General features: G+C 31.9%; 4 protein-coding genes and 1 long non-coding RNA gene across 6 annotated transcripts; 4 read left to right on the top strand and 1 right to left on the bottom strand.

Annotated features, from left to right (window-relative positions):
- The first annotated feature begins 1,066 nt into the window (after window positions 1-1,066).
- LOC11418612 (uncharacterized) lies at window positions 1,067-2,345 on the top strand. Its single transcript, XR_003010978.2, has 3 exons — window positions 1,067-1,242; window positions 1,355-1,412; window positions 2,104-2,345. It is a non-coding gene; the product is annotated as an uncharacterized lncRNA (long non-coding RNA).
- A 2,019-nt stretch (window positions 2,346-4,364) lies between these two features.
- Window positions 4,365-9,114, top strand: LOC11440736 (oligouridylate-binding protein 1). Its single transcript, XM_003609927.4, has 12 exons — window positions 4,365-4,623; window positions 5,042-5,103; window positions 5,728-5,830; window positions 6,041-6,117; window positions 6,196-6,257; window positions 6,349-6,436; window positions 6,584-6,659; window positions 6,768-6,798; window positions 7,313-7,432; window positions 7,879-7,964; window positions 8,233-8,406; window positions 8,704-9,114. Exons 1-12 carry the CDS (start codon window positions 4,543-4,545, stop codon window positions 8,956-8,958), a joined length of 1,215 nt encoding a protein of 404 aa, XP_003609975.1. The 5' UTR covers window positions 4,365-4,542; the 3' UTR covers window positions 8,959-9,114.
- A 2,215-nt stretch (window positions 9,115-11,329) lies between these two features.
- LOC11445529 (FCS-Like Zinc finger 13) lies at window positions 11,330-12,539 on the bottom strand. Its single transcript, XM_003609926.4, has 2 exons — window positions 11,879-12,539; window positions 11,330-11,774 (listed from the first exon to the last, which is right to left on the bottom strand). The coding sequence occupies exons 1-2, from the start codon at window positions 12,469-12,471 to the stop codon at window positions 11,615-11,617; spliced, it is 753 nt and encodes a 250-aa protein (XP_003609974.1). The 5' UTR covers window positions 12,472-12,539; the 3' UTR covers window positions 11,330-11,614.
- A 4,374-nt stretch (window positions 12,540-16,913) lies between these two features.
- On the top strand, window positions 16,914-18,051 carry LOC11441720 (stress-response A/B barrel domain-containing protein HS1). The gene is made up of 2 exons (XM_003609925.4): window positions 16,914-17,118; window positions 17,715-18,051. The coding sequence occupies exons 1-2, from the start codon at window positions 16,994-16,996 to the stop codon at window positions 17,902-17,904; spliced, it is 315 nt and encodes a 104-aa protein (XP_003609973.1). The 5' UTR covers window positions 16,914-16,993; the 3' UTR covers window positions 17,905-18,051.
- Window positions 18,052-21,069: 3,018 nt separating this feature from the next.
- LOC11445528 (20 kDa chaperonin, chloroplastic) lies at window positions 21,070-23,657 on the top strand. Of its 2 annotated transcripts, XM_003609923.4 has the most exons (6): window positions 21,070-21,205; window positions 21,334-21,526; window positions 22,220-22,399; window positions 22,485-22,640; window positions 22,800-22,877; window positions 23,296-23,657. In XM_003609923.4, exons 2-6 carry the CDS (start codon window positions 21,353-21,355, stop codon window positions 23,467-23,469), a joined length of 762 nt encoding a protein of 253 aa, XP_003609971.1. In that variant the 5' UTR covers window positions 21,070-21,205; window positions 21,334-21,352; the 3' UTR covers window positions 23,470-23,657. The 2 variants fall into 2 exon arrangements, with proteins under 2 accessions (XP_003609971.1, XP_024638201.1); XM_024782433.1 differs by lacking the exon at window positions 21,070-21,205 and having other exon boundaries at window positions 21,228-21,526.
- Window positions 23,658-23,786: the final 129 nt, after the last annotated feature.

Genomic DNA, 23,786 nt, shown 5'->3' with positions numbered 1-23,786 from the left:
TATCACTTGATACATGTTATAAAAAAAACATAACATGACTACAAAGTTGTTTGATTTGGATGATTTGACGTGGTTTTAAGGTATTGTGTGCATTTCTCTCCTTTCATGACCACTTCTCGAATACAAAACTCAACTAAAACATAAGAAAACTCACTAGAAAGACTACAAAATGACCTCTAAAATACATTAAAAATAAGGTATTACGGATTATCATCAAAAGTCGTTACTCTAGACAACAAAATTATGACTTGGGGGAAATTGTTATGGTCATTTTGGATTGTACATAATGGACCTAGAGGAAGGCCCAAAACACATGAATCTTTCACCAACAATCAACTCACATGATCAATAATCTCTAAAGGTCTAAAGACATGATCCCTTGGATCTGTAATGTCCCTGACCACTAACAAAAGGCAATGATCGAAGATTACGCTTGTTGATGTCCGCCATATATAACTGCCCTCCAACGACTATTTCAACATCTAGACCATTAATTGTATAAAAAGGTCATTTGTCCACAACTCACGGTACACGCTATCTAACCAATTTTATCTCTCACATTAAAAAAAAATATATTTTATTATTAAATTTTAGCTCTTAGATAATATTTTGTCACATGTCGTACATCATCCATGCACGATACCCCATTTTTCTCATCATGTTTGTTTGATTTCGCTAACCTGCGTTTATTTAGGATAGTTTGTTAACTTAAACCTAAGTCTTTGATGGTTTGAACCGTGTTTCAATTGTTCCATATTTATCTCTTCTAGTTGCGATTGTTTAGGTTCAACTTGAGTGATTTCTTAATATATTTTTGTCACACTGCAAGTTTCACCTTATTCAACTTGTTGGACAACCCATGGACTTATTTCCCACAAACGTGACACCAAAAAACGTTACACCTGTGGATTCTTTGTCTCCAAGGTATGTTTTTGTGCTTCTTCATTTAATAGTGAACTCAATTAACTATTTTTGGTTTGCCACATTGCTTGTGTGCAACAAAAGATTCAATTTCATAATGATTCACACACAATCTTGTTCTTTTATTACAGAATTAATAACTCAATGGTTAAGGAACTTGAAACTGCACAGTTGACATTGTTTTATAATGGAGAAGTTATTGTGTTGGATGATTTTCCTGCTGAGAAAGTTGAAGAGCTAAAGTCATTTGCAAGCACTCTCAAACTCGGCCTTCAGTTATTCCTGATAGGGTCCTTCAACCACCTCCTCCCACACTAACTAGTAATTGCTCTTGATTCATCACTAATATTTTGAAACAAATGAATAAATTTTATTTTGTATTAGGGATGAAGTTTTTCTCATTTACCTGATCATAAATTTTATTTCTTTAAAGATATGGTGATTGCTAGAAAAGCTTCACTTCTTCGATTCATGGAGAAAAGGAATGTCAGGTATGCCTCTCAAGCAAATTAGATTAAAGTTTTTATTCAAGGAAATATAGCATGTTGCATCTGCCTACATGTAATCTTAAATAACTCAAATTGGCTCGCACAATAAATCCTTTTTCCATGTCTCTGTCTATCCTTGATTGAAATGTTGAAACATTCTCAATCAAGGGTGAATTCAACGTCAAGAACTAATTTGTGATGAGATTTGTTTGATGCATAAATTATATTATTCTTTCGACGCAAGCAAAATCAAGGACTTTCATTAATTAAAATATTCGAAATACAATTGGGATCATAGCATAAGATAGTGAAAACAACATGAAAGTTGTGACAACTTTGTAATTTGGCTATGCAACTTCTAATAATAATATATATAATATAATATTCCCTTTTCAAAGAATTGTTGTAATTTTTCTTATGCACATCATCAACTACTTGTTTGTTGTCCATCTCAAAAATCACATTTTATATACCAACTGATTCCATCCAATTCAAGGTTTGCTGAAGAGCCAAAGCCTCTTGTGTCACTAGAAATTGATGCATAATGTCATTTTCTTAGTAAAGAAAATCTTAATTTTAATTCTAGTCCATTGTGCAAATTGGTTGGCCTCTTGTTATTTACTTTGCATATTTCCTGAGTGATGTTGTTTGGCCTAATATATATATATATATAAGTATTATGTTGTATTTGCAGAGTTTCTGCCAAATCACCATATCAAAGAAGTGATTTCGACTCTGCTCCAAAAAAAACCTACTGAATCCACTCAATGACTTGTTTTAGGTGCTAAATCAACGTAAATATCAGTAAATATGAGAGCAATTGCAGTTTTAAGTAGTTTAACCTTTTTTTGTTTATATTACAACTTGTGCAGTGCCAAGGCTATAATAGATCTATCCTAGGTCTATTAGCTTAGGGGTGTAATTATGATTTGAAATATTTCCTGTAATTAATTTTTCTTATTTTGTGAATTCAATTTTCTGGTTTCTTTTGTATGTTTTCGTCCTCCATTTGACCCGTAGACCAGTTTAAGATTAAGTTGAGAAATTTGAACCGCTACACCACTTAAACAATAACAGGTAAAATAATTATTGACTTACTTTACTTATGCGAGGGTTAACGCCAAAAGAAATACAAATAAATGAGTTGATTATTGACATTTTGCTAGAAGTAGAGTAAGTTTTTTGCATAAGTTTCATTCAAGTCATAACTTTAATCTTTACATGATCTTAATCAGTTGAGTGGTCTTCAACAACTAGTGCTTCATAATCAGCATTTGCTCTTAGTGATTTGCTGCTTCTTCACTCATATGCAAAATGACCAAAACTTTGACAATTAGCACCTGACTTTCTTCCAGTAAAATTTATTTATTCCACCTTTACCAATCCAAAATTCATTCCCCTTTGAGATGATTTCACTATAATCTTTATCTTTAGTATTTGAGCTCTTTCCCTTTTTTGTATTGTTTTTCCACTTTGCAAAGGTTGTTTTTCAGCCTTCCATGGTTTCCTCTTCAATTGCACCATCTGTAAAGTAAAAGGGAGCAAAACATAATTGAGAACTAACTAACTAACTTTATTGCTTTCTATACTTCTTTATATAGTACAGGTGATCAAAGGCTCAAGTACATTTTAGGTTAATTACCAGAATATTGAATTACTCTACTAACATTAGAGAATGAAATACTTTCATAATTGCAACTGAACAATATCTAAAAGTTTATATATTTGAAATCACTAAAAATAAATTATCTTTTTTATAAAAATTAAAAATATTTTTAAAAAGGTATAAAAAAAAAAAGGAATTCTTAATTACCAGAATATTTTAGCATCTTGTACAAAAAAAAAACCATCATATGGATGAAACTCATGTGGGTCTCACCACTTTATGTGCGATCCATTTTTAATGTGTGGTCCATAGACAAATATATGTAGTATTCACAAGGCTGGTTAAATTATTGAAGAATTTGAATTTTGAAATATGCTTCTTGCAGGTATAAATAAAACAGTTACATATGAAGGACCCAACTTTTTACCTATATTTTAGACATTGTTTCATGAGTAGTCAAAGGGGTAGAAAAATGTATTTTTTTAGGTCTTGGGGTTCATATATTTCTTATAGTTCTAAGAGCGTTCACTTTGTCCTCACCCTGACGATGAGAGTTGAACTCATATTCTAATGGGTTATGAGTCTAACTCCTTATCAACTGAATCAACATTTATTGATCGGTAGAAAAATGTTGAACTCATAAGAGTTTTTTTTAGATATATTATATAAATGGTGTCTTTGATTCGTAAAACAATAAGTACATGACATACAGTACATGACAAAAATTATATTGGAAAATGATAGATAGATAGATAATATTTTGCATGCCGGAACATAAAAAATATTTTTTGATATTTTTGATAGTTTGTACTCTAAACAATAAATTGGCCCACAATTTAGTGAGAGACAAGAATTCATATTTTTCTTCAATCTCTCGCTACTTGTTTTGTCAAGTCTCATGACAAATGTCTAGATCAAACAAAGTAAAAATAAAATTGTCCAGTCAAAATATATATTTTTTTCATATCAAACACATCCAATAACTTAATTAATATGTAATACATATGAAAGATTAGACTATTTCTTTTCTTACCCTCCACGTCTAGTCCAAATTATAAAATCCGAAAAAAAAATTAGTTATATGGTATTTTTCAACGTGTTTTTACCATTGTCGGTGTGAGTTACTAACTCAATAGCGATGAGTACGTGTGACACATGATATCTTGTTGGGCCATTGGAACTTGAAGCCCAATATGTAGTTTGGGCTGAAAGTCCAATTGTGGTCCCGACAATAACATCGTTTTCCGTGTTTATCCTTGATTTTGATTAAATTAAGTTTGGAGGGTAGTGAGTGTATTAAAGGGAAAGTCTGACCCTGAAACAGTTCCCCCCTAACAACAATTCTGTATCATCTTCCTCTCTTTCTATTGTCTGTCTTTTCTTCCTCACCCTCTCTTCGAGGGTTTTTTTTCTTTTTTTTTTCTTTCCTTTTTTTCTTTTTTTCTTTTCTCTTTGTAATTTAGTTTTTCATTTTATTCTCGTTTCCCATTTCTATTACCTCTTCAAACCCTAACCCTAGAACTGAAGATGTTGCCACAGAAGTTTAGGCAGAATCCAATGATTGAGCAACACTCTCTCTACCAACACCCTGCTCTTATTACTCCACAGGTTCCATTTTTCAGTTATTGTTAATTGATGTGATGTCCACGTTGGGGAAAATCCATTTTTTGTTTTGCTGTTTACTTTTGAGTTTAAACCTTAGCTACTCTGTAGCACCGACAGCTAGCTCTGATAGAAAGCGTATCCGGTGTCGGACACCACACCGACATAAGTGATTAAACACTTCATTTGTTCACACATATGTAAAAAGTAGAAAAAATATTAATTAAATAATCATTAGTTTTTAAATGATTATACGATGTGTATTTTTTTTTTTTTTTGTGCGCGAACAAATTAAGTGTCCATCCAAGAATTATTCAGCATTATTGGGTATTTAAGTTTTGTTTGATTAGATTATTAGAGAGGGGAATATATAATTTTGCTTTTAGGATTTTCTCCTTTGGTTTTTTACATTTTTATTTTGCAGATAGAGCCTATCTTGAGTGGAAATCTGCCTCCTGGCTTTGATTCGAGTACTTGCCGCAGTGTGTGAGTATTAATAGACACTTCATTATATTTTACATTTAAAAAAATATATTCTACTGTTCTTTCTTTTTTTGGCTAAATTTGTATGTTTGGTCCCTTTCTCTTATTTTAGTTTTTAAGTTGGTCTCCTGTGTTTTGAAAGTTTCAATTTGGTACCTTATGATATACTGATGTTTGCATAAGTTTTCCCTTTTTGTCAAATTTTGAATTAAACTTGTATAAAGCGTCCATGTGGCACCCCCAAAGTTATCCGCGCGTTCATCTCTGTTAGCCACGTGGATGTTTTAAACGGAAATTTGACTAAAATACTAAACTTATTGTAATGTAAGAGACCAACATCAAACTTTTTAAAATAGGGACCAACTTGAAATTTCAAATAAATGTAAGGGACCAAACATGCAATTTAACCTTAGTTTTTTGTTTATCTAGTGATTTTTCCTAGTTTAGCAGCCTTAAGTGACTTGTTGATTTCATTGCCTCGAAAATAATCTTTAGTGTAAATTGTTTCTACTTTTTTGTAGTTAGTGGGATTCAATTTTTTTTTTTTGTCCGCAGGCTCCTTGAGTTCTTCTTTGTTTTTATATTTTGTGTTTTGTATATCTAATAATCACTTTTGGGGAAATGCAGTTATGTCGGCAACATTCATCCTCAGGTTTCAGAGCCCCTGCTTCAAGAGCTGTTTTCAAGTGCTGGTGCCCTTGAAGGGTGCAAGCTTATTCGAAAAGAAAAGGTGAGCTTTGTCGATAATGATCTCATCAAAGAGAAAATAAAATGGAATATTGATAAAGTTACATAGTTCACACTTTCTGTTGGCTTTTTTAATAACAAGTTATGAACCAAAAAGTATTTGGCTAGACAATTGGCTATATATGGTTTTTCATGTGATGTTTTTTTCCTGTCTTTTCAACCATGATGATCTGCTCTATATTGTCATCTGCAGTCATCATATGGCTTCGTGGACTACTTTGATCGCAGTTCAGCTGCAATTGCTATTGTGACTCTCAATGGGAGGAATATGTATGTATTTTCTTAATTAACGGTAGTTATTGAAACGGTTTTTGTTAGTTGTTATTTTAATCAACACATTGTCTGCAGTTTTGGGCAGTCTATCAAAGTTAACTGGGCTTATACTCGTGGTCAGAGAGAAGACACATCAGGTTATATTTCTGCTGATTATGTACGTTTCGAGTTAATTTTGCCTGTCTTTTTGTGAACACAAATTTACTTTTGCTATTCGTTCGGATTTAGGACACTTTCATATTTTTGTTGGCGACCTTAGTCCCGAGGTTACAGATGCAACTCTGTATGCTTGCTTCTCCGCATATTCTAGCTGCTCGTAAGTTTTATATGCCCTTTATATTTTCTTTTATCTATTTGTTATCCTGCTTTATTAAGGGGGATGTTTTGTTAGAAATACTCACACTTGAATGTGTGTTTGAAATCAATTCAAATCATTAATATCATGACACTTGGTTTGTTGCAGAGATGCAAGGGTAATGTGGGACCAGAAGACAGGCCGATCTAGGGGGTTTGGATTTGTTTCTTTTCGAAATCAGCAGGCATGAAATCTTAACTTTTTACATTTGCTATCTTTCTTCTCTCTTTGGTTATTTTTGTGTTTGCCATGCTAATTGTTGGGTGACTTTGTTTTGTATGTAATTTAACAGGAAGCCCAAAGTGCCATAAACGATTTAACTGGTAAGATATTTTTATCATCTAAATACTAGTTTTTCATTTTTTGTTTTCAACATAGTTGAAGTGAAATGTGTATGTATGGTAATTGATTGTCACCATATCATTTATATTTTTTGAACTTTTAAGATGTAAATTGTTTAAAAACATTGAAATCCATATCCTGCTGCAAGCTCCAACCAGACTTCTTTTTTTACATGGAATCACATTATATCAGAAAATTAATACACATGTGGTGCCTATTTCATGGTTAAACCATATTCTAGGGGGGATCTGATGGTGGGCACCTAATTGTGCTGTTGTTTATGCCGAATGATCAAATAAACGAACATTTTGATTGGTTATATGGTCCGAAGCATTTGAAATGCAAGTCCACACCTCACTAATACCAGTAAATTAGCGATAATTCTGTTGGATGTGTGGTTCATTGAATTACTGTATTCTTAATTTTATTTTATAGTCAATGACGCTTAGTGCTTCAGCTGTGTCCAGATTTTTTAATGTTTTTCTGACACTTCAGGTAAATGGCTTGGAAGTAGACAGATCCGTTGTAATTGGGCCACAAAAGGAGCTAATATGAATGGTGAAAATCAGAGTTCAGAGTCCAAAAGTGTTGTGGAGTTAACTAGTGGAACATCTGGTGAGATCACGGGTTTATTATACAAAAATTCCTCTTAGAGTGTTTTAATTTTTTTCTCAGTTTTTTATCGTGTGCAGTTGGCTTTAGAAGTCGGTGAATTCGAGTGTTCATTGTTTTTTTTATTTTTTATTTTTATTTTTTATATAACACCTATAAATTATACAATGATTTCTGATGAAAACGGATACTGCTTCATTGTTTTTAAAATATATTCCAATTGTTGGCTTCAAATGATTTTTTAACGGGGTCATCCTAATATTAGCTTTAAAGCTGTTGAATGCTGTTGTAGTAGTGCTGTTTTTTCATTTATGTCACGGTTGACATTTTTGAAAGAGAAAAAAAAAATTGTGCATCTATTGATAATTTTCAATCTATCATAGTGGCCTGATTGTTGATTTTGCTTGGTGAATACTGCTTACTTCTTGGTTGGCTTTTATTTTCTGTAGAAGAAGCGCAGGAAATGACCAGTGATGACAGTCCTGAGAAGAATCCTCAATATACCACTGTTTATGTTGGCAATCTTGCTCCCGAGGCAAGGATCCATACTGTTTTCTGACTTTTTTTTACCTTACTAATCATTCATATCTATCTGGGAGTACTTTCTCTGTCTATTTAAATGGGTTTAGACTATAGTTACTATAGCATGAACTACTCTGGCTGCTGTGTGCATAGATCGAAAGTGCTTCGGTACTATATTTAGCAATTAGATTTTTAAGCTATATAAAATATGTATAGCAGAGTCTTGTAAATTCAGTTTGTTTTAAAGTTGCCTTGTGCTCTCATGGTCTGTGAAATCACAGGTTACTTCTGTTGATCTCCATCATCATTTTCATGCCCTTGGTGTTGGAACTATTGAAGATGTTAGGGTGCAACGAGACAAAGGTTTTGGGTTTGTGAGATACAGTACCCATGGTGAAGCAGCTCTTGCTATACAGATGGGCAATACTCGGTTTCTGTTTGGCAAACCTATCAAGGTAAATGGCCAACTGGCAGGATATTATAATTTATCTGTTGAGTATTCTATATTTAGCATATCCTGTCATGATACCTGTCTATCGTTTATGGCTTTTTGTCTAGATGCATATTACCAGAAAAAAGGCCGTATCAAAGGTTTCATTAGTATCTGTAATTTTTAAAGACAAATTTGAAGTCTCTAATTCACAAAGATCTTGCATCATATCCTCTAACATATATAATAAGCTTCATAGTACTCAAAGTCTCTGTAAAAATGTTGCATCTGTTATCTAATCTTGTAAATTGATATTTTGCAGTGTTCATGGGGTAGCAAGCCTACTCCTCCAGGAACAGCCTCTACTCCTCTTCCACCACCAGCTTCTACGCATGTACCAGTGCCAGGGTTTTCACCTGCCGGTCTTGCATTGTATGAACGCCAGTTGGCTTTGAGCAAAATGAATGAGGCACATGCCGTAAAGCGGGCAGCCATGGGAATGGGTGCTCTTGGGGCTGGGTATGGGGCAGGATTCCCTAATGTTGCCACCACCCAGCACCTAATGTACTACCAGTAAAATATCCAATCCCCTATGACAAAGGATGTGTTTGTTTATTATAAGTTTATTGAGCCGCTAGAATGGTTCTACAATACTGCATGTTAATTTCTTCCACCCTCCCTTTGTTGTACTCTATTCTAACTTTTATCCTTATAAATCTTTTCCTTTTGCACCTTTTGTAGTTTCTTTATGCTTTGTTTATGCTTAACACATTTGTATTACTATATTTAAATAAATGACGAGAAAAAAAAACAAAATTCAACGAGCTACCGGGGGCTAAACCAAATACTCCCTCCGTCCCAAATTGTATGTCACTTTAGAAAAAATATTTGTCCCAAATTGTATGTCACTTTAGAATATCAATGAAACATTAATGTTATTTTTTCTATTATATCATTAACTATTTATTACTCTTTTTTTTTTCAATTCTTTTATTTATCTTTCCCAGATCATTTATAAAGGATAATTTTGTAAAACAACTCATAATATCTCTTTCTCATACAATATTAATCAATATTAATTATATTTCTTAATATGTGTGAAATGTTTAAAAAGTCATACAATTTGGAACGGAGGGAGTACAACATATCTCATGATATACTACTGAGCTGGGATTTAGGAGGCAAATAGAGCTTTTGCACATTGTGAATGTAGGAATTTGCATACAGATGACATCAAATCAAAATCCTTTAAAATATTGAAAGTTTAACAACTATGCGCTCAAATTTAATATTGTAACTATTGATTTGCATGCACTTTATTAATTACGTACAGTAGTGGGAAATACCCACACGCTAACATTTTTATCTGAGAAAAGTTGAGTTAAGCATATTTATTCAATAATTGGACTCGTGCGTAAAATTAAAAAAATACTGTAACCAAAAAAAAAAATTAAAAAAATAACCCTACGAATGAGTGTAGCAGTTCTTGCATTATATAATACCCCTGATGACAATTAGGAGTAGGTTTTTTTCTTGAACAAATGTTACTTGTTTTTATTCAAATATTATTATTTGATTACGATGTCCAATAATAGTCGTGGAATTACCTTATTCAGAAAAATGTTGATGAAAATAAATAAATACTCGAATCTTAATTCTTGTGAATCAATGCATGTAATATGTATTTCTGCAAACCTAGCTTAACAAACTATACGTATTTTAGTGCGGAAGAATAATTTATACATTCTTTTACCCGTATTTCTCATAAACTATGCAAATGAAATTATCATGCGACTGAATGGATATTACAAAGCTATGATAGCTTATGCGGAAAGCTATAGAGGTTGTAAAAGTAAACATGTCGACTCATATCATATCAATGTAGTAACACTTTCCTAGAGAGTCTTTTGAGGATCCAGGGAGCACAATGATGTTCACTTTTTAGGGAAAAAATTGAGAGCTGAAAAAAATATAGTAGTGGGGCATATGCCATGGAATAATAAAAGGGGTTCCAAGTTCCGACACAAAGTAGCTGGTAACCATAACATGATTTTCTTTCAAGACCATAGCTTGTTGTGTTGATGATTTTATTTCTTTTTCTTAGTGGGATGGGACTGCCACACACACTATAGTTGGATTCCCTTGTCATATTGGTGCTCCTTTTATTTTCAATTTGTGGTCCCCACTCAAATGGCATCCACTTAAACGACGAAATAACACATTTATGAGACAGCTTCTTCTTGTGTTCAAAATAAGGTCTTAATACAGACTCCAATACCCCACTTTCCACCTCCCTTAAGTCTTCTTCCCCTTTTGTCATCTTATATGACTTATTCACTCCTGTATGGGCTACAATGCACAAGCAAACAAAAGGAGAAGAGAAGAAATCAGAGAGAGTAATAATATTTTTTCACCCACATTGGATTTTTAAATAAATTATAACTCTAAATTAAGTTGTTGAAGTAATTGGTGGTGTTTGTTTTCAAAATTGTGTCAAATCAATTTGGTTTTGAAGGTTTTGTTTTTATCATTTCGGATTTTAGTTGTGAAATATACTTTTATATAGACACACTCACTATAATTTTTTTATTTTATTCTTGTATTTTTGTTGTGAATTAAATGATAGTGAAGTTTTCTTGGATGAAATAAAATAGAAGAGTTAACACGGCATGATTTTTTTTTTATTAATAAAGTTAACACGGTATGATTTTGAGGTCTATATACAAGTAAGGACAAAAAATATAAAATTTTCATATATTTTCTATGAAATTTAATATACTTTAGATTGTTATAATTCCAACTGAGGAAGTATGATGTAAGTCTGTAACAACCATAAAAATAAAAATAAAAATAAATCGAAAAATATTATTTTCATTTAGAAACCAAATGAAAAACGATGACCAAGATGATATTTTTAATTTTTCGTTTAGATTATGTTTGAGAATTGAAAAAAAGAACAAATCGATCTATGCAATTGAGATTTGTGATATCATAATTCGTAATTCCTTCTTGGGATTGGCATAAAGGAAAAGTACATCAAAATACATCTTCTCTCTGATTATTTCTCATCAAAATTTTTGTTTTGGTTACGATCGAGCTATCTATCTTAATTCTCATATAATTAAATATAACATACAGTTAACCATAGTATAGCCGTATATTATGTACTTAATAGTATCAATCTCTGGATTATTGATTTTCCACGGCCAAAGTTTGATACCAATAATCGATGGTTAAATTGCAAGAATTCCAGTTGAAAATATTTGATCCCTTGCATAAGGTGAACTTGATAATTCCACAGACCTTGATGCTTCTGAACCACACCTCTCTTTGCGTTCATCCATCATTATTTGACTTGAACGACACTCTGTGCTACAAAATGCTTTCTCACCTCTACAAAACAATTAACAAAATTATTAAGCAAAATTCAACCAAACACCAAAAAATTTATGCAAAACTATAGTGAAAAAATAAAATAAATTTAGATTGATCAATACCTGTACATGTAAACATCTTTTCCATGAAGATTCTTTCCGCATAAGTTACATGAATTAAGAAAACTTGATGTCGGAAATATTGGTTCCGGCTCAATGAAAATTTGTGGGGGTGGTGATGATCTTCTTACAACACCAACGTTGTTTTTGTTAATATAGTTATAACCTTGTTGTCTCCGAACATCACCTTCACCACCATCATAATAAACCTTAGTGAAGGTTTTGTTAGGTACGTGGCATGTCACATATGTGTATTCTTCTTCCATGCTTTCCATGTCAATTTCATTCATACTTGAATAATCCATCTGAAACCTATTTGGGCTTTTCACAGATTGAATTTGGATAGGTCCTGATCGGTTCAAATTCGAGGTACAAACAGCATGTTTAGGCAAAACTTCACATGTTTTATTGTTATCAAGAGCTGCCACAATTTTGAGACCAACACCACCAAGGTCATAGTTTTTTAGACCTCTTGGTGATTGCATCTTTGTGTCTAATGGTCCTCTTGGGCTTCCGGTGGTGTCCATCATACGGCCACCAGAGACCAATAGTTCCGACAATTTTCCGATCATTGGAGAGGGTCTCTTCCTCAACATGATCGGAGAGAAGAAGAAGAAGATGAAGAGAAGAAAAGATAGGTTGTTGAATTGTGTGTTGAAGAATGAAGAATAGAAAAGTGAAGAGTAGTGGGTGTCTTTATAAGACCAACTATAAAGTTATCTTAGGGGTCTTAATATTAATTTCATGGAGTAGTTGGGCTAAACCCTTGGTTTGTTTGGAATTTTGTGGTTGATCATTGCTAGAGAAATGCCCTACAATTAATATTTTATTTGATATATTAGTATTTAATTGAAACTAGTGGTTTGATAATAATATTTCGATTTGATTTGCTTACATTAAAGTGATTCCTTTCTTGTGATAACCTTTGCCTTAATATCATAATATATATATATATAAAGGTCGCTTGTCAGTGGGCCAGATTCTTGTAAGAAAATTGGCATTTTCAATTATTGAGATACCCCTATATTAATAATAAATTTAGGCTATGTGATTTTGAGGTCAAAAATAGGTGGAAAATGTTGTTATTCAGCATATTAATTATAACTAAATTAGATAATTAATTGTAGTGATAATTTGCTTTAAACAAACACTTCATTGTCCAAAAATCATAACTGAACTAACAAATACTATATCAAAATTATCATAAGTTATTGTGACCGAAATTCAAATACTTAAATCCTCTTTTATTTAAATGTGTAAATTTTCAATGATCGTTGTTATTTTAACTATCTATCAAAAAAATATTAAATTGTTTGTCTCAATTCGATCAAAAAAATTGTTTGTCACAATATTTTTATTTTATTTCAAAAACTGTTTGCGTGTTAGACTGATTCATTCATTTAGGTTAAAATAAACAAATGTTACATCAATGTACTCACCAGTACCAATCCAAATTAATATAGTTTATTAGATGTTTGATTATTTTTTTGACTCGATTACAAGTTTGATTTTTATTTTTTGTGGAAATTATTTTATTACATCTTTGATTTAAAATTATGCAATTATATTTAGATGATTATTGCTCATATTTATAAGGAATATCGACATGACACTTGAGGTCGTTGTCTCTCATTAATAATAGTTCTATGACATTTGGACCGTTAGATGGAGGACTCGTGTACAGTATATTGATACATTATGACTGGAACCACATCACAGAGCCCACTGATTTTGAGAACTGAAAGTGATTTTGTCGGGCCCACTCGGAATATGATCCCTTGGACTATCAAATTACATTTATACCCATGAGATATTCTATCGTTTTATTTGGATTATTATACAATGACTTTTTTATTTGAGAGCTTTGAGTGTGTGTCATTTGAACAACCGTGTATGAAATGATTTTTGAAACAACTTTTTTTTACATGGAAATTAAAATGATAGAGAAAGTAAAAATATAATGTGAGCATGAGAAAAAAATTATCACAAAAGTTGTCATAATTGTAGAAATATCATTTATCTACTTTTTTTCTTCTATTAAAGGTCGATATACCATTATGAATTATTCCTTCCGTTTTTAATTATAAACAAAAATTCACAATTTAAAAACAAATATATATATAATTTATGTTTAAAAAAAATGATCTAAAAAATAGACCAAGTATTGTTTATTCGATAACCCTAAAAAGATGAAATGCTGCACTATGTGATTCCAATCACCCTTGGATGTGGTTGAAACCAACATTTCATATCCTCGTAACAATGATTCAAATGATGTTTAGAAACTAGAAATCTTATAAATCAAAGAATTTAAATGCATTTTCATGAATATCAAAGACATGCATGAATAAAAAATTTGTTTTATATAATCCCGATAAGTTGAGAAATAATGATTGGGACTTAGGTACATCCCTTCTAACATAAACCTAGTTTTGACATCATTCAAAATAAAAATTAAGTATCACCATGTGATAGACATGCACTCACACGGATAACACTTGTATATCATAATGGTATATACCATTATCCAATTAGAATGTGTCACATGGCACACCCTTTAAAAAAATATATCAAAAAAAAAATTTATAAAGTAACATTGGTAGGTGGCATACTCTAATTGGCCAATAATATATATCTTTGATACCTTAATGGTACACGAGTGGAATCCGCACTCATACACATCCAACATTGTATGTTGAAAGCATGAGATCCATCTATTAGAGATATACGTTGGTCATATACTTACTAGTTAGTTAGTGCCTATTTATAGGCACTAACTAACTAGTAAGTATATGACCAACGTATATCTCTAATACCATCATTGGGGATGCTCATAATTGATGACAAGAACGCAGGTTGACCCAATACATACCAAAAGTCTTTGTGGCGATCATTTTTAAAGTAACCATATAACTTTGTCAATCTTCAAGTACATTTAACATCGTTCACCAAAATATTGATGAAGTTAGGTGAGTAATTTTGAATCTTACATTGAAGAGAATTATTCTGGAAAAGAAAAAAGAAAAGAAAGAAAACAATCCCACTGATATGATCAATGCAATCCACCACAAAACCATTCTCAAAACTACTCCTTTGTAAATCCTCAATTCTATTAGTATGAATAATCAGTCAGATTAAAAGAAGTAGATGAAGACCTAAGAAAATCATCCGAGAAATCATTAGAAAAAGTTTCGAGCTCAATGAGTTTGATCCAAATATGGTTTTTGATAGAACACTATGACGTCATTTGATCCATGTAGCCGACCCACTTAGTGGGATAAGGCTTGTTGTTGTTGTAATAGTCTCAAACAAAAGACAATGCAATTAGTCTTTAGAACCAAATCAGGTATTTCAACGTAAGAACTGCACTTAGGTTACAGAGTCGTCGACAATTTCAACTAATAATAGTCACAATTTCTGGTAGACTTGATTTCCAAAGCCTGCCACTAAAAAAAAGCTCCACTAAATGATTTCTTGTAACTTTCGCAATAACTTCATCCATTCTCAAAACTACACCAAACATGATTTTTGAAGTTTGTGCCCCTCCTAATAACACCCTTTCATGATAAATCTTGTGACAAAATTAGAATAAGAAAATAGACGGTGTAACCTCTTGAATAGTAACTCTCTCCCAAGTTTTTCATATACCAGTGAGACTTTTCTTCACAATTTGAACCCTTATGTGTTTGTAAGTCGTAAACTTATAAATAAGAAAAGAAAAGCCTAGTATGACCCAAGAAAGTCAACACGATCGAACGATGATGAAGGAAAAAGGTTAGCATGAGAGCAAAGGGTTCGAGGAGAATTTGGTCTTCAAGTTATAGAACGAGAAAAGATATATTATTTACATTGTCATATAATAAAAATACATCATTTTTTTTTGTTAATAATAAAACTACATTATTCATGTCATTCCGCTATTTTTATAGATATTTTAAAACTAATAGCATGATATAAAAAAAAATGAAGATGTGTCAATAAATGTCGATGTAAAACTATTTTTCCAAATGCCAAATGTTGTAAGTTGGAGTACATACACTGCCAAAGCCCCTTTAGGACTCGGGTAGGTCACGACCCATCCCACCAAAATAAAATCTTATAGGAGAAATTGTTAAAATATTCCTGATTTTTTTAATAAAATTATATTGTGTTCCACTCTTTTGTCCATCCTCGTACACTTTACTATCACATTTCAAAGTCACTTAAAATGCGTAGATAATTATATTGAATTTTCAAGATATGTAATTTAATTTACTCAAAAAAAAAATATAATTTTTGATGGTCAACTTTATGTTTAATGCTTATTATAACATAAATTTTATTTATATATATTATAGTTTATTTTGGTGGTCCATTTGAATGTTTTATTCTAACCCCACCACACCGAGTGCATATGGTTAGCAAAATAGTAATTTTAAAATTTCAATGGTCTTTGTTCTTTATAAAAAAAAAAAACCTAAACTAGATGCGAACTATTTTGTTAGGTTAAATATATTTTTTTTAGGAAGGTTAATTTTTTTTTTTCGCTATAAATATACCAAAATTTATTTTAGTTTCTCTAAAAAATTTGTTGAATTTTTAGCCTCTAAAAAGTTTTTCATCACCACTTTTAATCCATACTTTTTAGTTAAGCCTTCATTTTTTAATGAAATTTTCCAAAAATTGATAGAATATTATGACAACCACTGCAAAAAAAAAAAAAAACAATTAGATTATTTTTAACAAAATATGAATTAAATATATTTTTTCTGTGTTCTCAGTGTTTAAGAATTCACATTTAATTCATATTTTGTTAATTTTTTTTTTTGGAGTGATTGTCATAATATTCTACGCATGTCTGAAAAATGTCATTAAAAAATATGAAGACATGAGTTAAATATAAAGAAGGCTAAACATTAATTGACTATAAATATGGACCAAAAATAATAACCGAGACCCTAAGTCTAACAATTTAACATGACACAACAAAAAATTGATATATTTATTTATTTATAGATATTAAAAACATTTAACCCATTTTTTGTTCTAAGAAAAATATCCTAATCCTAGAAAAATAGTGGTAGTACTGGTAACTAACTAAGTAGCAGGTGAGAAGTGGAAAGCAAACAAAAAAGAGAAATGGCTGTGAAGCACATAGTGATCGCAAAGTTCAAGGATGAAATCTCTCAAGAGAAGATTGATGAACTCATCAAGGGTTATGCAAATCTCGTCAATCTCATCCCACCCATGAAGTCATTCCACTGGTATGGAATTATCTATTATTTCTTTTCTTTTCAAATTACAAACTGAGGCTGCAAAAAATTGACCCATTTCACAAAAGATTGAATTTTTAGTAAATTCATTCAATAATTGGGGTTTTCCAAGTAAGATTAGGAGGAGAATCAGTGGAACATTATTTGGGGGTTATTTCACTTTTTTTTCTTTCTTTCAAAGCTTTTGAGTGAAATTGAAGTGTTAGAAGATCAAGATCTATCAAATTTCTGCATTTTAGTTATAATATAATCAAAACTATATGTTGTCATGTTTGGACATGCAGTTTAATTTTAAGCTTATACCGCATATGTTTAATTTTAAGCTATTTTAATAAGAAAAGATAAAATTAAGTCAATACAGTTTTGGTACAAGTCATAAGCCGTTTTGACTTTTGATAAGCTATCCTGGAGAGCTTATAGAAATAAGTTGAAAACAGCTAATGAAACATAAGTTCTCCCAAGCAGTCTCGCAAGTGCTTCTACTAGTAGATAAGTTCAAATAAGTCAATCTAAACTGCTCATTAGTGGCTATGATTAAAACATTTCAAAGCTTAGCAATATAATGTCCATATATTTATGTATTACAGGGGGACAGATGTAAGTGCTGAGAACCTGCATCAAGGTTTTACTCATGTATTTGAATCAAACTTTGAGAGTGTGGAAGCCATTGCAGAGTATGTAGCTCATCCTGCACATGTTGAGTATGCAAATTTGTTCCTTTCCAACTTGGAGAAAGTGATTGCAATTGATTATAAGCCCACCATCGTTAATCTTTGATTTATTTAGTTGACTTATGGAAGTCGTTCACTGCTACTTTTTCTGTTAAAAATAAGCCATTGTTGAACTGATTTCCTTTATAAATAAATGGCTTTTGTTTGCACTACAATGATCCATGTCACATGTTTGAGTGTTTTTCTCTGTTTATAACGTAATTGCTTATTTTAATTTTGATGACCGTAGAAAACTGATTCATGGGACAATGCATTGTTGAATTACTCCAAAATTTAGAATTAATATATTACCTCTATCCATATAAAATGAGTTTTTAGTTGGGTCGCAGGAAGAAGTTGAATAAGGGAAATTACCAATCTGATTGGTGTGTTTGTTGACTTTTATAAAAAAACAAAATTATAGTCAATGTTTTTGAAAGAAGTTGGACTGGGTAATTTTTTTTTTTCTCTATTATTATTATCAATCTGGATTGTGACTTGTTATTAAAAAGAATGAAAAAAATTCACCTCAAATAAAAGATTGAAAAATGATTTTTCCAAACATGGCTTTCCTTCGAAATATAGATCTAAGAAGGCATCAAATTAGTTTTAACATATCGAAATTCCAACATAGTAGTATATTAATTGCCTAGATTAAGACACATAAAATTTTTAGTTTTGTAATACAGTATTTTGTTATGGTTTTAATTGATATGTTCACGGTCAGTGTAAAAATGTTTTAAAAAGTTTTACACGTGTATTCAATGACATTATCATTTAGGATGGATGACCGAGGACAGATAGGTATGCGTTGCTCAAATGTTTGGCACTGATGAAGGAAGAAGAGAAATTCAATAGGGGTGGTGGAGAATATTATTTCAAAGGGTTGGTTGAGGTATAGTGCACTTGTATCTGGAGATAAATATTCTATTGGAATTCAGGATAATCTGGAATGGGGTTGGAAGTGATAATAATTTGGAAAATCGGTTCTCAGATTGGTTTTGTGGCAGTATAAGGAATATGTTAATCTCTTATTAATTTAGCCACATAGGCTCCAATTATCAATGGAACTTAGAAAGTACATCTTATGAATTGTTGCTGCTTTCTTATGGAGCTTAGCCATCTGGTTTTCAGCATAGTGGCAGGCTCTGCCTTTTAATGGTCTTGTTGGATCGTACCTCGTATATTCTTTTGTTATTTCATGTAAGGTAGTGGTGAATGTTGATAGGTGATTTGTATCGGTGATATCTAGTGATATGTATGTGGAATGCTTTGGGGTTTCTCTCTCACGATAACAATGCAATGAAAGCTTCATAATTTAAGATAAATATACAGTAAAGATTAATAAGTAGAATAGAAATATGTTAATATCACAAAAATTATATCCCTGTTTGATCCATGAAGCAAACTTTACTTACTTAAATAATGTTCGGTTGTTGTCCCAGAAGATTTCAGAACATTCATCGATCGGTTCAGGTAGGGATGGCATGGGTACCCAATGGTAGGGTACTATAATACCCTTCCTCATACCCGCATTTGTAAAAAATTTCCGTGCCCGAGCCCGTACCCTCGTGGGTAATAATTTTAGTGCCCCTCCCCATACCCTATGGTAACCTAAGTGCCCATACCTGTACCCATTACCCGCACTTTAATTATAAAAAGACAATAAAAAACATCACCATTGAAATAAAACTATGATCCAATTTTTTTAAAAGCAACTCATAAAATAGTAGAAATCGTAGTATTTAGCCAAATAAAAAAAAACATCCAAAACATTACTCAAAAATTAAAATAAAAACATTCAAAATACATATAAAAAAGTGCATGCTAAAATAAACATCAAATTGATTTAAATCATAAATTTGTAGCTCGTGAGCTTATGAAGGTAAGGATTAAACGATTACCGTATTAGTTTTTAGGTTTGGGTTTATGCTTAAATAGCTAAATAAACTAAATAACTGTACATCAAAAATAAATAAAATTTGTATTATATTATATAAATATGTATATGCGGATTGCGGGGCTGGGTAGTATAGTGTTCATATCTGCACCAATATCCATCTAAAATTGCGGGTAATTATCCGGACCCAAGCCCATACCCATAAAAGTGGGGTTTTACCCTACTCATTACGGGTATTTTTTGCAGGTGCCCATCGGGCCTGGGTTCAATTGCCATCCCTTCAAGAACTCCTTAAACAAATCAAAAAGATTGTTTACATTAGTGGGTTGAAATCTAAAAAGATGAAGAGTCTAATGTTAAGCTTGTGAGGCCTTTGGCTTTTGATTGTTTTTGTGTGAGATTAACTTTTGCTTCTTTGTCTTTGTGGCTTCTTGTCGCCATGTATGTAGATTGTAATAACTGTTTTGGTTAATGAAAGTTATCTCTTTTTCCCAAAAAAATAAAGATAATAAAAATTATTGAATGATTAATAAGGTTAATTTGTTAAAATTATTTTTCTGTTTTAATAATTAAGTCAAAAACACAAAGTGCTTTTATCTTCATAAACATTAAAATCAATATCAATTTTTGCTTTCCTTCGAATAAAGTTGTGCATAGCCATTGTTGCGGCTACTATTTAAAATTATGTTTTAAATTTGAACTTACGCATGCGTTGTACAATTGTAAATTTATTCTTCCATGCCCAAAAAGTTCTTTCTAATGGAACATTGGGTATGCAAAATTGATGAAGGACATCAAAAGGGAAGGAGAACTAGTGAAGAGGAGCGAAGGAAAATAATGAGCTATAACAACAACTTTTGAACCACGAAGAAGTTGAACCAAACAAACACTCATAATACTTAGCGTTGTAGTGAGTGTAATAAGTATTAACTATTCCTTAAAAAAAAAAATTCACTATTGTTTTTTGACATAAAAAACTGTCAAAAAACAACTATTGTTTTTTTAATTAATTAACGGACACAAAATTATTCCTAAGAACAAAATACTCGGAAATATAAAGTCGGAAGTTTTATTCTTGGATATTTTTTAAAAAAAATTGTTTTTGACACACTATTGAATATTTCTATAAAAATAAAAGTTATTTAAGACATAAAAATTACAATTAAACAACTTAAAGATTTAAATGTTACAAAAAATAATTATACGAACAACTTGTTATAATTAAATAACTTAAAAACATAAATGATACGAAAAAAATTAAAAGATTAGATGTTATAATTAGTTAACTTAAAAGATCTTTGGTGTAATTTAGTATTCACGTGTTTGAATAAGATTTATTTATTTGAAAAAAAAAAAAAAAAAAAAAGATTTCTAGAAGCCTCCATCTATCTATCTTAGGGTTTATCCTTTCACGTTTCTGTTTCTTCCCATTTTGTAAGTTTCGGTTGTGGCACACTTTGTTGATAAGGTACGCTCTATTATACTATATACTCAATTCTTCTATTGTTATTAGAATCAATACGGCACTTTACATTGTAGAAATGCGTATCGTGAAATGACTCTCGTAGATTAATTTCATTTCCAATTTTTGAGCAGTTAAGAACAACACCTTTCAATGGCGACTACTCAGCTTACCGCATCTTCGATTTCTACGAGGAACCTGTCTTCCTTTGAAAGGTTGCGAACTTCATCAATTCAATTTCCTCGTAACAATGCTAGAATTGCCATTCTTACACAATGGTCGTTGCCGTCTATGGTTGTTAAAGCTGCCACTGTTGTTGCCCCCAAGGTATGGATTTTCTTAATTATCTTAGGCAAAATCATTCTCTTCAGTAGTATATATATTATGATGATAATTGCTTATTTATAAGTTTCCATAACTATTTCTAAAGGAGAGGATTGAGTTAAGTTATTTTTGTACATGCTTTAAGTTGTGTTCAAAAATAAAGCTTATGAAAAGTTTCATAACTTGTTTTCGTAACAAAACTTATGCCATTAGATAAGCTCAAATATGTCAGTCAATCCAAACTGGCCTTTGTTATGGACCAATAGTTAATCCAAAACTTATAATTGTATCATAAGTTATAAGCTCTTGCAAACACTTATGCAAGTGCATTATCATCATAAGATAAGTTCAAATAAGTTCTTACTAGTGCCCCTTATTATAATAGAAAATGTACAGATTTATGAGTAGATTGAGAATGCGGAAACCACAGGGAGAGATCAAAGTAGGAGTTAGTAAGAGTGAAAAATTCATTTGGAACTAAATTTCAGACCAAAACTTATGAATATTTTTCGTACCGAAGATCGTTGGCTTTTTATTTGTAAATGAAATAGCAGACTATTGATATACATTTTATCTTGAATTAACATGTTCATTGATATACATAAGCCCTGACCCATGGGATTGTTTCTAGTGTTTTTACTTCTACATTTTACAATTCAATGCTACATGTGCCTGATTGGTAATTTCATCTTGTAGCATACAACCGTCAAGCCACTAGGTGATAGAGTACTGGTAAAAATCAAGGATGCAGAAGAGAAAACTCAAGGTGGAATTTTGCTGCCATCAACCGCTCAATCAAAGCCTCAAGGGGGTGAGGTAGTTGCTATTGGAGACGGGAAGACAGTTGGGAAGAACAAAGTGGACATTAGTGTGAAGGTAAGTGATGCCACTAGCTTATGGAATCCTTTAAGCCTTGGTCTTTCTTTTATTTTGGATTTATGTGATGTATTTCTCTTTACAGGCAGGTGCACAAGTTGTGTACTCAAAGTATGCAGGGACTGAGGTGGAGTTCGATGGTTCAAAACATCTTATACTGAAGGATGAAGACATCGTCGGTATTCTTGAAACCGAAGAGGTCAAGGATCTTAAACCCTTGAATGACAGAGTCTTAATAAAGGTGCGGAACTTTTCTGAGATTTGATTATTTCGATGCTCAAGTTGTCTTGATGGTCTGCCCATTTAATTATTTGTCTTAACCATATTTTGCATTAAGGTGTTGCGTTTAAAGCCAATATGATATCTGAATATCTTACATGCCTTAATTATGATGCTGCAGGTTGCAGAAGCTGAGGAAAAAACTGCTGGTGGTTTGTTGCTCACAGAAGCAACCAAGGATAAACCATCCATTGGCACGGTGAGCTTTTCTATTCTCCTTTTGTTTGAAACAACAGTATACTTAAAAAGTAACACTTCTAAAAGAGGGCAATGTTATATCGTACGAAGGGAAAGCCACAGGAATTGCAAGAATGTGATGTGGGCTGTTTTAAAAAAAATTAAAACAATGGATGGTCTGTGGTGATAATGAACGGATTAGATACAGTCATGCGTTTAATTTGTGTTCCTGTAAGTAACAACTAGCATTATCCTTTAAAAATTCCCTGCGTAGGCGGTAGAATGTGTTGATGATAGTTTAACCGATGCTTATTTTTATTTATTGCTTTAGCTCAGGTCATTGGTTTGGTTCTTACATACTCAGTCGTAACATTGTTTTGTTCGAGTAGTTTTGGTCCGAGATATGTTAATAATCTTTCTACTCCATTTGGATGTAACAGGTGATTGCAGTTGGTCCAGGGCCTGTGGATGATGAAGGCAACAGAAAACCATTATCCATTTTACCCGGGAATACAGTTCTGTACTCCAAATATGCAGGGAATGACTTCAAAGGCAAAGATGGTTCTGACTATATTGCTTTGAGAGCCTCAGATGTCATGGCTATCCTCTCTTAGTAATTTTGGTTATTTTTTTGTTGTAGAACCTAAATTTGTGTTGTTGAGAGAAATTGTCATTTTTTTTTTGCACCGAGGCTCGAAATATACTAGTTGATTGCAGCTCTATCTATTCCCCTTGCACAATCTCTGTTGTATCTGTGGTTCGTATTATTGTCAATGGCTTTTCACCTTCTCATGGTTTTCAATGCATACACTCAGCAACTGATTTCCAACAAGAACAGTTTCTTTACATATATCCAGATGGATGATTTTGTAAATTCTTGTGCTTGAAATCAAATCCTATGCATGTTTGACCAGCGAAAATTATATTGATA

This window comes from Medicago truncatula, chromosome 4 (assembly GCF_003473485.1).
Source record: "Medicago truncatula cultivar Jemalong A17 chromosome 4, MtrunA17r5.0-ANR, whole genome shotgun sequence".
Taxonomy (NCBI): domain Eukaryota; kingdom Viridiplantae; phylum Streptophyta; class Magnoliopsida; order Fabales; family Fabaceae; genus Medicago; species Medicago truncatula.
Note: the sequence above shows the minus strand (reverse complement) of the source record. Positions and strands in the feature narration are given on the sequence as shown.

Excerpts from the sequence above, each read along its gene's own strand:
- LOC11441720 (XM_003609925.4), top strand. The coding sequence starts at position 16,994 with ATGGCTGTGAAGCACATAGTGATCGCAAAGTTCAAGGATGAAATCTCT. Across the intron at positions 17,119-17,714 it reads CCCATGAAGTCATTCCACTG|GGGGACAGATGTAAGTGCTG; the intron begins GTATGGAATTAT and ends TATGTATTACAG.
- LOC11445528 (XM_003609923.4), top strand. The coding sequence starts at position 21,353 with ATGGCGACTACTCAGCTTACCGCATCTTCGATTTCTACGAGGAACCTG. Across the intron at positions 21,527-22,219 it reads CCACTGTTGTTGCCCCCAAG|CATACAACCGTCAAGCCACT; the intron begins GTATGGATTTTC and ends TTCATCTTGTAG. Across the intron at positions 22,878-23,295 it reads ATAAACCATCCATTGGCACG|GTGATTGCAGTTGGTCCAGG; the intron begins GTGAGCTTTTCT and ends TGGATGTAACAG.
- LOC11445529 (XM_003609926.4), bottom strand. The coding sequence starts at position 12,471 with ATGTTGAGGAAGAGACCCTCTCCAATGATCGGAAAATTGTCGGAACTA. Across the intron at positions 11,775-11,878 it reads AAAGATGTTTACATGTACAG|AGGTGAGAAAGCATTTTGTA; the intron begins GTATTGATCAAT and ends ATTGTTTTGTAG.
- LOC11440736 (XM_003609927.4), top strand. The coding sequence starts at position 4,543 with ATGTTGCCACAGAAGTTTAGGCAGAATCCAATGATTGAGCAACACTCT. Across the intron at positions 6,437-6,583 it reads TCCGCATATTCTAGCTGCTC|AGATGCAAGGGTAATGTGGG; the intron begins GTAAGTTTTATA and ends GGTTTGTTGCAG. Across the intron at positions 7,433-7,878 it reads GTTAACTAGTGGAACATCTG|AAGAAGCGCAGGAAATGACC; the intron begins GTGAGATCACGG and ends TATTTTCTGTAG.